This window comes from Aptenodytes forsteri, unplaced genomic scaffold (assembly GCF_000699145.1).
Source record: "Aptenodytes forsteri isolate BGI_AS27 unplaced genomic scaffold, ASM69914v1 Scaffold183, whole genome shotgun sequence".
Lineage (NCBI taxonomy): Eukaryota > Metazoa > Chordata > Aves > Sphenisciformes > Spheniscidae > Aptenodytes > Aptenodytes forsteri.
In genome coordinates this window covers 2,944,930-2,958,277 of record NW_008795918.1, presented here as the reverse complement: position 1 = coordinate 2,958,277, position 13,348 = coordinate 2,944,930, and the positions used below count along the sequence as shown (strand labels likewise).

Here is a 13,348-nt window from a genome sequence, read left to right as displayed (position 1 = left end):
GCTGCCCAGGGAGGTGGTGGAGTCCCCATCCCTGGAGGTATTTAAAAGACATGTAAGATGAGGCACTTAGGGACATGGTTTAGTGGGTGGTGATGTTGGGTCAACGGCTGGACTTGATGATCTTAGAGGTCTTTTCCAACCTCAATGATTCTATGATTCTATGATCAGTGTGTTATTATTTTCATGCTAAATCCAAAACACAGCACTGTACCAGCTACTAGGAAGAAAATTAACTCTATCCCAGCCAAAACCAGGACACCCCCAAAATTACCAAGTTAGCAATTTCAAATTCTTCCTCCTATTTCAATTGTCTGGGTCTAATTGCACCGTGCTTCTGCGTCTACATGCCTCTGCTAGCAATACTCCAATGAAACATCACAGTTAGTATCAGTTAGTGAGCTAGTTAATACTAATTTCTCCTATCAGGCAAAATATGGCAGTTTTTACCTGCTTCTGAGAACTTATTAGATAATTTAATACAAACTTTTTGCCAGAGGGAGAGGAGAGGGGAAGATGCTCTCTTTACATTAGATTTGTATTTGATGCTTCAATAAATGCTATTTTATGCCTTCTAGTGTATCAGCAAGTGTTGTAAATGCATTGCTAAAATACAGCAATTAGTATTTATTTCAACAGTGTTGTGAGTAGTGGAAAATTCCACTGTTAGATAAGCACACTGTACCTTTAAACTAGATGCAAACTAATGGTAAAATGCTGCAACTATGAACTGTATTTACCTGTGGAACAGACCACTGCCACTGACTTGGAAGACACTGTGTTGGTGCCTAAATTCAAACAAAAAAGATATTACTTACGTGACTAAGAACATATGCATACACATACTAGAATTCCCAACATACTAGAATCAAAACTATCTCAAATCTATAATAAATTCTTAACCAAAAAGAAGAAATATGGTTTTCATAAGCCCCCAAATATTTCAGGAACATAGTTTTGTCTACGTCTACTCAGCCTCTGACTTGGGCATTTCATAAGCTTCTAAAATACTGAAGCATCTAAGAAGCGTGCCTAATTAGGAAAACAGAAGATACAAAATGCAGTTAACTTTCCAACACACATTAAAAACACGAACATACTGCATAAATCCAGTAGTGGGCCACTATTATGGTTAGGGGACTGGAGGACAGACATATCAGGATGCTGAGAGAATTTGGTTTGTTCAGCCTTGAGAAGGATAAAGGCGGGAGGGGATAATTATTGCTGGCTACAACTACTAAGGGGGGTGGGGCATGAATATGACCGAGTCAGATTCTCAGAGGTGTTCAGCACACAGGAGTCAACGGACAGAGGCTGGAACATTGAAAATTTTAACTAGTTATAAGGAAAAAAGTCTTTTACCATGAGAAGGGTCAAATATTGGAAGAGGCTGTCCAGAAAGGTTGTGGAATCTCCATCACTGGAGATACTTAAAATTCAACTGGACAAGTTCCTGAGAAACCTGATCTAACCAGCCCTGCTTTGAGCAGGAGTTTGGCTTAGATGATAAAAGTTAAGGACAGTACTAAGCCAGCTGTCTAGCAACACCAAAGAAAATTTTAATTTATTACATTTCCATGTAGTTATATAGGCAGAATAAATTGTATTCTAGTGAAAAGACAGCCTTCAATGAGATTAAAATCTGTTTTATATGACTATTTTGAACAGCCTTTTTATTTCCTAAGAATAAACAGACCTGAGATGGCGCTACAAATAAAACTGCATGGCTGGAAGGAATACTGATTGTCTGAAACCCATTTTCAAACAGATACCTGATAATGGTATGTAGGAGACTGATAAACTGGTTGAGCCACCATCATAGGTGAACTGGAAACAGAGCGTGACTTAAAAAGAAAAAAGTTACAAGTCTTAATGCAGCAATTTCATAAGTTGTCACTCCTATTAAGAACAGTTCTGAAGTACTATAATGCTGAATCACCTCCCCTCCCTTTTGAAAATGGATTTACCAAGTTTTAACTTACACTTAGATTTTTCAAAACCACTGTTTCTAAGGGCCTACATTACAGATGAAACAAAAATCTTTGGCATATTTACTTAGTTCTTTCCAGAAAGCACTAGGCCATCACTATCTAGAGATGCTAAGGCCATCTACTACCCTGACCACAGGTACGTTTTTGTAAACACTTAGGGAAATCTAAGTTGTGACTGATGTATTCCTATCCTCTCCACAGCCCCAACCTAATCTTCCCTTTTCCGTTCCCTTCCTCACACCAGCCCCAGCATTCATCTCATTTCACAGTGAGACAGTTTAGGGAGCTAAACCAGTTAGAAATCTGCCTGGATTTTGGGGGGACCCAGTTTAGGGTCAGAGAAACACCAGTGAAAGAAAAGGGGGGCAGAAAAATATGGCCATGGTAGTGGACAACGTAGGACCATGAATCTCTAGTTCTGATTAGTTAAAGCTAGTATGTGCAACTCCCATGTCATGACAATTGCCTCATTCCTGCAAATATTTAGGAACGAACTGCTCCACAACTACTGTAATTCATTCTAACGCTATATGAAAATGCAGAATGCAAAATGGAAAAAAAAGAGACCCCATCTGCACTATTATACATGCACAATACACACCAAAAAGTATTAATATCTTTGATTAATGTTTTCTGTAACATCAAATTTTTAGGTTTTTTCCTTAAATTCTTTATATGGGTACTTTCCTAATGATGAAAATTAAGAATATGTAAATAACTGAAACAAAAAGAGGCAGCAGTATTTCTAATCGGAAAGATTGAGTGCTACTTGTTTGAAACACAGTGGATCTGAGCCAGGGCACCAGAACCAAAGTTCAGTACTATAACACTAAAAGTATTGGTTTTTCCAACAGGTAGGATTTGAGCAAGTTCTCTAGAACTATAGAGCATGAATTTAAAAAAGGCTTTCTAAAATATGTGAACAGGTGTTTACGCTTATCCTCTAAAGTTGAAAAGGCACTATGAGGCACTATGTCATGCCTCTGTTAGAACAGCAAACATCTTAGAAGTTAACAGAAGTGATTAAAACAGGTTAAATACTGAGAAAAAGATTCTACAGTGCCAAAATAAACAACATAAAAGAATCTATTACTGTTCTCATCTCTGTTTTGGGAAAGTCTGTTTTTATTTACTAGTAATTCTTCTATTGAGTTTTTACCCCCCAATATGTGAAGGGATTTTCCACTCATTTATAGAGATGGTATGTACAGCCTCTGTGAATGCTGCTTTTACAGAAATTAGTAAGGATGCATCCTCTGTGTAGGTCCTGTGCCTTATGCAGACCCCATCAGTCTTGCAATCCTTCCGTCTTGTAAAAAAACTGAAGCGATTGACAACTCCTTCCTGTACTTCGCAAGAAATTCTGTCCAAGTTCCCCAAGCCTACTAAAGCCAACTGATCTACTGAATTATCCTCCTCCTAAAACAAGCAGTATTTGTGAAGAGGAGTATGTGAATGACTATAAAATTACCCAATTTCACTTTTGATTTGTTTATCTAGTATTATGTTCTCTCTTCATCCTCAGCATAATATTTTGCAGCCAAGAACACCTCACTCATGGAGGAATAATAAATGGAGCCAATCAAGGGTCATAAGCACCAACAACTCCTTAGTAAAACAAAACTTCTCCTGGGGTAGGGCCCACACTGATTCTGAACTACCCTGTCCAGTAGGTCACATCAAAGCAAAGTCCCCTGCAGAAGAATAATACACTTAAGCAATATTTTAAAAAAGCAAAACACAAAATAAACAAACTAATATAAGGAAGCCATTTAAACATCAAACATGAGGCTTAGCCGACAAAACTGGAAGCAGGAGGGACCTGAAGACACTGCACTCATCCTGGTCCACAGAAAAGCATATATACAAAAATAAACTACTTACTGGCCATGGCTGCGGAACAGAAGCAACTTCAGATGTATGAAAATAAGCCACTCCATTATGGTAAATATAAGGGTATCCACTTGAAGTAGTTAAGTACATTGTACCAGCTTCCGGTATTACAGTAGAACCTGGAATTAATATTTTAAAGTTTACTTACCAGTAAATTTTTTTTTTTAGATGTGTAGGTCATATAAAGAAAAAGATCATTTCTGATCTTCAGAGAAGCAAAACACTCAAAGGAAAGAACATGAGGCAGCGTGCCTAGTGCCATCTCGATTTCCTCTCAAACACAAAATCATAAAAGCAGATGGTCACAGAATGTCTCCAGAGGTAGATGGGAAGGGGTGCAGAAGATGACATGCATATAAATTACTAAACACAGATACTCCAATTACCAGCAAATATATATTTTTTTAATCTTCAAATATCCAAAGGTAACTTCACATTGTAGGAGATTTTCATTGGTAACCTCCACATTTTCGTATTTAGCTGAAACAGGATCCAAGCACTAAAAACAGAATGATTTCATTACAAGGTGCAGACTGGTTTCTCAACACACAAAGACTGTCTTTCTGCGATGGCACATTGCCTGGCAAAAGTGAAAACTGGTATCTAGATGTCAGCAACAGGGACACTTCTCAGCAATGCTGCCGCTACAGCAGAGGCTATAAATGCACATGGTCTGATCCCAGAGCAGAGTTCTATCTACACAGCCGTCTAACGGGTACTGACAGCAAGCATTATTCAAATAGAGGGGACATCTACCCCTATGCAGAGTTTGTTTATCTTTTTCAAACACTGCTTTTGAGATCACCTAGGCTCTATCTCTGTCTGCATTTTGGGGGGCATGGGGCAGGACTGCATGTTTCTTTAGAACTTCATGTCAAACACGAAGACAAGTTTCAGTTCCAGATATAAAGAGACTTCTGTAAAAAAAAAGGAAAATTAATTCTGTAATTGAAATTGAAATCTTGAAATCACATTAAGTAGGAACATAGCATGGAAAAACTCAGGAAGAACACAATATAAAGAAGATCACTGAGCAAGTTTTAGTTTTTCATCTCCCTTGCAGAAGTAAGTGCCATGAGGAAGTGCCATTTTATAGACAGACACAACACTGAAGAGATTTCTAGAATGCTAAGTGGAGGACCAAGAAGGGTCCCACAATGATTCAAGGGCCTTCACTGATGGTAAGAGTTTGACTAACTCCTAGAAGTGTCTGAAGACACTCAGATACAATAAAGCTGAAATACTATCCATAGACAGGTCAAGCTAAGATGGTTGTTAGGACAGCGTTAAACAGACCTTAGAAAAATTAGAGGCTACTTCAGCTCCAGTAAGCAATCTAGAATAGTAGTTACTGATATCCTCAAATGAGGAGACCAACAGGATCCCACGGCCAGCAATCCTGTCCACTTCGCTAACTACCAAGTACATTGCACAGAACTTTCTGCTATTGTGGAATACGTCTCTTACAAAGGAAAAGGAAATATTCTCCATCAAACCCAGCAAACTCACTGTGACAGGAAAAAAAAAAAACCACAAAAAACCACCAAACAACTTGGAGGACATATAGCCATCTGAAATTCTTCCAGCCCACAACAATTCTTCTAATTGTTCATGTTTGGTTGCTACTTTTCAGCCCATTTTCACAATACTTGGTGCTGGGGAAAAGCAGACTGAGTGGTCCTCCCAGTATGTTCAAAGTTCTTAACAAAAAAGGTCCTATGATGACAGAAGAGCTAAAAATTGTTTCAGTTAATAGTAGGGAAGACAAGTACTAGATTACAGGTGGGCTGCAGAGGACAGCGATAAATGGCCTCTCTCTTCAATTCTGCTAAATATAATAGAACCACAGCCCTACAGTGATACTGCAAGTCTAGATTTTATAGCTTCATGAACCTCAAGATGAGCTGCAGTAGGAGAAAGTATCCTAGCGACTAAGGTTGGTAGGCTGAGCATGAGAGCAGATACTAAAATCAGATCCTAGGGTATGTCCCTAGATGTCAATATGATCTTGTATCACAGATCTATCCTAGGCCTGAGGAAGAAGTGGCAGAGTGAAACAGGGCCACAGAGATCTCAAAAGGACACAGCAGCTTTCTCCAAAAAGTATTTTTTAGGGTTTTTTCCCCTCTGTTCCCCAGGTTTCTGAATTAAAGAGATATGCCCCTCTTCTATCAATACACACATTCAGCACAAAAGTCAGAAGAAGGAAGCACAAGTCACGCAGCGCAACTGAGAAAGTCCAAGTCAAAGATGGAAAGGGAAATAAAGCATAGCAAAAAGCATATAACCCCTTGATGATGACTGAGCAAAGATCATGCTGAATAATTTCTAAAGCAAAGAAACTATACAGTTGGAACAAAGTATCCCATTTTCCCTGGGCATACCTATGCACAAGGGGAGGAAGAGAGAGGGAAGTTTCCTGTCTGCAGAAAGTATGTCTGCACCAACAGTGTTAGCGTACATATGAACTACTTCTAATCAACAATGTAACAGTTACAACTAAATTCTCTGTGTTGTCCTCAGACAGAGAAAGAAAATGAACAAAAATTTCCCCCCCCCCCCCTCTTCCAAAAGGTACCATAGGACAAATACTGAAGGAAAGTTACAAAAGTACCCTTCATTCCCTGCTGCACTTAAAGGAATGTATTTTACACCTCTGACACATGGCCCTTACTGAGGAATAACAAAACAGCATGTCCTGCTATGCCAAAAACTTGACAGATCTTGTCTTAAAAGTTGGTGATTTATATCCTACATTTTCAGTAGTGTTTTATAGAAATAAAACAGCCCCTGGTAGAGGGGAGGGCATCTTCTCTAGAAGAAAACCTGTCTTCTGTCTCCCCCAAAAGAACATTGTAACAGCATACTTGCTCAAGATAAAGTCATCTGACAAAAAGACTTATCAATACTCCTCTTATGTACGTGTTCAGTCTAAATAGTTCTTTGCCAGAGAAGAAACATACAGCATCCGTTGCATTATCTTACAGCAAAGAACTCTTAAGAAATGAATGGTGACTGCAACCACCCATTCCTTATGGTTTCTACCAAAGAAAGCAAGATGCAACAGTCCTGATGGATTTTGCTAATACAAATAAATAAATCGGTAACAACCCAACCAACCAGCACAGCCTGCTTTATCCTGTAGAATCTGTGAGGACACTCAAAAGTGTTTAGATTTGAGGTTCTGCCTGGCAACTCAGAGAAATTTCCATTCAGTTTGTTCCTAGATAATCTTTTCCAAGAAAGAAAGTAAACAACATATTAAAAGAGATAAAAGAATCAAAGATCATCAATCTATTTATTTGGACATTTCCACTGGCATGCATTTACTTCCACTGCAAATCATTCTGAGCATACTCCATGCACAGCATTAATACAGTGCACAACCAGGTACATGTTGGTTAAAAATTCACATCCATAGTGACGCTTACACAATATATAAATGTAAATAAAAATACATACGAGGACTCCGTATTTGTTGTTTTCTTATTGCTGGACCAATATTCAATTTCTTATCCTTATAATTAAGTTTTTTAGCCTAGAATTAAAGAAAAAAAAAAAGACATTCGTTATGTGTATTTTCTACAAATATCTAGGCATCCAAGAAACAGAAGTTGGAAGTAGACAAGGCACTTAGGTTTCACCCTCTCCCCTGCTTTTTATTTACAGTGCATCTCAAAAAACCCAAAAGCTATACTAATTCCTTTTCAATCTAACCTTAGACTTCACATAGACAAAATTAATCATCGGTAATTTCAAGTATTACTTACTCCTCATGGAGCCTCTTGACTAACAACTGATACCTATAATTGTCAGCAGATTTTTTTAGTTTTACCTTCCTCGTGTATTTACTGCTTTTATAAAAGCACATGTATACACAAACTGACAATTTCAAGTATAGATAAATTTTTTTTTTCATGATCACAACATTATTTTACAAAAGATGACAGGAACAAGTAAGCCTATGAAAATGGCCAGATTATAAGGGCTGAATGTAGAAAGTCCCCATATTCATTCAGGACTGACTTAAAACTCCTTACATCCAGGCTAACAAAACATAAAAGCACACTAAAACAGATATCCTAGTAAAGCTAAACTATTGCAGAAGATTTTTTTTTTTAATAAAAAAGTGCTAGGTACAGACAAGTAAAGCTACATTCTCTTCCAACTGTTTTGCTTACAACAGAAAGTGAGCATCAGGTCCATCAGGTAAATTAAAACCTTACCTTTGTTTTTAAATTGACACTGAACTCACTACTTGTTAATAAAATGGAAAGAATAGGGTAAATCAACTGTTTTTTTTTAGTTGTCAGCATCTATTTAATGCTGTTTGCAAAACCTGAAAGGGTTCTGAAGGCCTGCTTCCCTGGACAGTTACGTAAGGGAGAATAAGCACTAAACACTACCACGTTACACCACGAAGTCTTCAGTTTTCCGAGCTCTAACTTCTCCAGTAAGGAGATAATTACTTCTTAAAGAGGAACATAGAAAGAAATACAGTTCTAAATCACATTCAACAGAAGGACAACAGTTAGATAATCAATACATTTTCTTCATTTGAGTCCAATTTCGCAAAATACTTGAACACCTGTACAAAATGCAAAGTCCCACCTATCAGATTTAAAGTCAGGAAGAGGTTAAACTATTTTGTTGGATCTGGGACTTCATAAACAAGGATTAATTACGGCAAACATACCTACCTAGCCTATTAAACACAGAGCAACTCCTAGGAAACAGATGTGCATTTCAGTCAAACAGCATTCCAACACAGACAATAGGAAGACGATTCTTTCCAGTGCAATGTATTTCACTGATGTGATCCATCAGAATTTAGACTTTTTTATATACAACTTTCACAGTTAAGAGAAATATCTAATCTGTATGGACTTCTTCAAAGCATTTAATACAGCACTGCTTGAAAAATTACACATGATGCTACAGAAAGCAAAGACTAATAGGAAAAACTGTGGTGAATAAAAAATTACTTCAGAAAGATGGAAGAGGTAACATTAGTAGTAATAGCATACGACCGGAAAGAGGATCCTGGTGAAACTCCTCAAGGTCTGTTCTCGATACTAACGCAATTTAATACTTTCGAAGACTGCAACATAGAAATTTCTGGCGACACTACTCATGATAGAAAAGTAGGACAAAAAAAAAAATCAGTGCAAAGGATCATCAGGATATCATATAAATGAGATGAAATTCAAGAGTACAAAATGAAAAAAATCATTCATTTCATACATAAATTATTAAAGCCTAGAAACTCTCAGCTTAAGATGTCCGAGAAAGACCTAGATGCTAATTGATCTTAAGATGAATATGAGATAGCAGTATGATGCAAAGATGAAAAAGGTGATAGAATTGTAGGACATCTAAGTTAAAGCACTTGCAGTAGACAAAAAAGCATTAGTATCATTGAATGAGACACCAGTAAGACTTCACATGGAGCAGCTTTTCAGTTACAACAGAGGCAAAAATCCTAAGCCATTTTCACAATGGTACTCAGTACCATTGGTATTCTAGTTCACAGAAATAAAACAATAAAAACCAGGGGAAAAAAAGTAGCTGACTCAAAGAAGTTCCTGTCTGTATACTCTCTGGCTCCACAAAACCATATTTTTTGAAAACACTCTGAAAGTGTCTTTGAAAATGTCCCAGCTCTTATTTTGAATTTTAATACATGAATTTCCAACAAAGGCTCCGTATTTCAACATTTTAACTAGTTTTATATTTGGGAGAATGCAATTTGCAAGCCGTGGATACTGTTTTCTGGTTTGGTTCCCCCCCTTGCATCTGGATACTTTCACATGTATGAATAGATCCTGAACAACAGATCTCTCCAATACATTCCAACGAGAACATGGAGCACACATTTAAAAAACAAAACAAACTGAGGAGCTAACATACAGCTGAAGAGCTAACCATGTCTCAAGGGAGGTTCTACAAGGAGCATCAAGACAGTAATGTAGCTAAGAGGAGAAGCAACAACTACACGGACATAAAATGAGCTTCATTGTTTAAGAATTCAGGTGAATCAAGTTATTCCTGAAAAGAATTACGTCAGCTCTGACAATCAAACATGTCAGAATAAAAGACAGCAGTTATCTTTCCCAACTCCCCACAAAATCTTGACAGCAATGGATTTCCTAGTAAAACAAATGAAAGCAATTTTGAAGGATAGAGTCTTTATAGCTCTATATGTACTATGGACCACACATAGACTAAGAAAGTAAAGAGCTCTACTATGAACTGGCAACTCCCTTCCCTAGTTCCAGAAAATCTCAGTATAAATCTTATCTTAGATCTCTCTAAGCCATCTTCTTAACTACAGAGACCAAACTTAACAGATCTTCAAATGCAAGTTGGCAAACAGAAGAGGACCAGACAACCAGGGCTACTTAGTGTCTAATATGAAATGAAGTATTTCATTTAAGAGATAATCATAATGGAGACTATCACTTACCTCTTGTAAAATCTTTTGTGCATCTTCTTGTGTTTCGAAAGTAACAAAGCCATATCTAAATAAAAATTACAGAAGCTAAGTCACTGAAGTTCATATTCATATACATTGCACATTTTTACTTCATATATAGTACAAGTGACATTAAAAGGCAAACTAATGGGAAAAAAAATCAATCGTAGAAATAAAGATTGCAGTAACAACTGTAATCTTAAACTAACATCCTTGTTATAGTCTACTTACTAATATATTTAAGTACGTCATCATATATTACTGTTTCTATGCAGTGAATGAGTAGCCCACATAGAAAGCTATGCAAAACTCTCTCTATTGTCCTTGTTACTCAGTGTATGTCTTTAGTTCCTTCATTTCTGTTAAACAGAGATATTGATCTGAAGCTCTCACTTGTTACGGGTGCCCAAGATAAGACACTTGGGATGTTATTTTTTTTTTTATACTATACTTTATAGCACAGCTCCCACCTAGTTCAGCAACAACTGTGAATGCTCCACACTTCCACAAGCACTATCCAGTATATTGAGTTCTCAGAAAAAGCAGCAATGCAGAGACAGTGTTTATCTGTGAATTATTCTTGCCATTCTTGACATGACTAGCATTAAACAAGAGCTCTGTGGTGATTAAGGATGAAGTTCTCATACTTCATGAGACAGTATGTCTCTTTCACCATACCTCTTCTAACTGTGGCAACAAATCAAACGGGCTTTCTACACAGAACTCCTGCTGTACCAAATTCCCTCAATTAATTCTCAGAGAAATCTAGGCCACTGAATGTGGCACTGCCTGTGCAGAAGTAAAGTATCTGATCTTATAATTAAAGTCTGTACCACAACACATACATACAAAAAAATGGATTCCTGCACCCCCCCCCCAATTAACTTCAACTTTCTGAATATTAACAAATCTTTTTTTGAAGTCTTTTAGTAGTTTTGTATGCCTAATTTCTTAGGTTCATGGCTCATTTCTCATGGTCAGATTTCAGAAGATACCAAGAAGGCCTCTGTCATTCCAGCCAGCAGATCACATTTTGCAATACAACATATCATTCTTTGTGAGCATTTCCATGCTTATTTGAGTACAGAGGTCCAGTAGGTCTCTGACCAACTATACTTCTACATCTGTGGGCTTTTCCTGTATTGCCTTCTCTAAACAAATTTGGAAACATTTCCAAGTTCAAAGAACACAAACTATTTTCCTAGCTTGGGACCTTACCTACACAGACTTTTCATTCTATGTGCTATCTGGACAATAAACTAATAGACATAATCAATCACGCAAACTTGTAAGTTTCTTAAATCACTTGTCAATGAGAAGCAGTGAAGCCTGTGCTTGGATTTAAATAGAAATCCCAACACCATTGAAAGTAATTATTTTCCAACATATTTACTGTGAGACATATGTTGGCAATCACAGCTGCATAATAATTGGATATTTGTGGGTTATTGTATTATACGGACACATGTATTGCAAGTCTCAGATATTTCTTGGAATTCAGTAAAAGAGTAAGAGGCTTGGTGACAGATCTGGGACCAGGACCAAGTCCAACATGCCATGCAGGTGTATACTCTATGCTAAGACCTGCAGCTCAGTGTGTAATTTGCTGATATATGTTAAGCGCTGACAGCATTAAAATTATGAGATTCAGACACCACAGGCTTACTACGCAGAAGAGAACTTCTGACCAAAGTGAACTTTAAGTGAACTTTACAGGTACAAATTCTCATGCACATTCCTTTTTGCTTCAGCCCTCTTTCCACCCTTCTGTGGCAGTTCAGTTCCCCATCTTATTTCTTTCACCGTCCTTTGGGTTCTAGCAACAACTTTACTACCCAGTCTTAATCTTTCTCCAGTTTTGCTCTTTGGCATTTCTCTATTGTTGACTTCCAGTCTTAGTCCCCTTTTCTGCAATCATGATTCATTGTCAGATTTTTCCCCTGTGTTCTCGTTCCAAAAAATCTTCACAGAAAAACTCAGTTATTGCCATGCACTCTGGCACAATCAGGTGTATCTCACCTCTTCCTCCATTCTTAGGCTCCTTTCCACATTGGCTTTCAGTAGTAGAAATATAGATGTTTAATAACTAAGTTACCTTTATAGGATTATCTACTTAAATTATTACTATAATAAAAAACCTAAAGGACTATTGAGTTTTTCCTAGTTGCACACAGCTTCATCTTACATAATAACATGACCACAGAATTTTAGTTATGCAAATTACAAAGACATTTATACATAGACATTAGTGGGCAAGAGCAGATTTTTGCATACACAGAATAACTGGGAACATCAATGACATAAAATTAATAATATTCTGAGCTATGAAAATCATAATCAAATTTACTATAGTCAGTCAGCTTTCTATTATATTTTCAATTCCCACAACATGCTTATTCTACTATACCAACCCCTTTGATACTCCAGCTCTGTCATTTACTATCTTCACTTCTTTCACACCGCCATACTGAGCAAAAAACTTCCTCAGATCATTTTCATTAGTCTAGTACAGTAAATCAAGGGGGGGAAAAAAGAAAAGTTGGTTTGCATAGTTATTCAATAAATATTTACCATAAGACTTCTACAGGATAAAGTTTGCTACAAACTAATTATAAACCTGGATAGGAAGAAAGAATGAGAATGTATGAGGCTCACAGCAAGAGGACAGCATCCCTGTTTAATTACTGCATTTTCAAATTCAGCAATAATGCTAGAAAACCACTAAAATATTAAAATTCCTCTTTTAGTGGATTTACATAACAACTATCCCTTTACAGGCAAGACCATTGAAGCAGTTTTACTAGATCTGAATTTCAGTTCCTGTAAATTACATACTAGAGCACTGTTTACAATATGAAACATCACTGCAATGTTTTCAAACTTCAAAACAGCAGAGTATGTAGGCTTCCATAAAGGATATGCATAGGTCACATATGAAAAAATCACCCACTAAACCACAGTAACATAAGGGTCAAATCCATCTAATTTACCA

At 37.1% G+C, this 13,348-nt stretch overlaps 1 protein-coding gene across 1 annotated transcript in view; it reads right to left on the bottom strand.

Annotated features, from left to right (window-relative positions):
* BOLL (boule homolog, RNA binding protein) overlaps window positions 1-13,348 on the bottom strand; it is a 30,187-nt gene that overhangs the window by 11,319 nt on the left and 5,520 nt on the right. The window contains exons 3-8 of the mRNA XM_019473497.1: window positions 12,768-12,859; window positions 10,348-10,402; window positions 7,344-7,419; window positions 3,873-4,000; window positions 1,770-1,841; window positions 738-785 (exon numbers count right to left, since the gene is read on the bottom strand). Coding sequence (XP_019329042.1) covers window positions 738-785; window positions 1,770-1,841; window positions 3,873-4,000; window positions 7,344-7,419; window positions 10,348-10,402; window positions 12,768-12,859 — 471 coding nt within the window. The remainder of the gene's footprint in view (window positions 1-737; window positions 786-1,769; window positions 1,842-3,872; window positions 4,001-7,343; window positions 7,420-10,347; window positions 10,403-12,767; window positions 12,860-13,348) is intronic.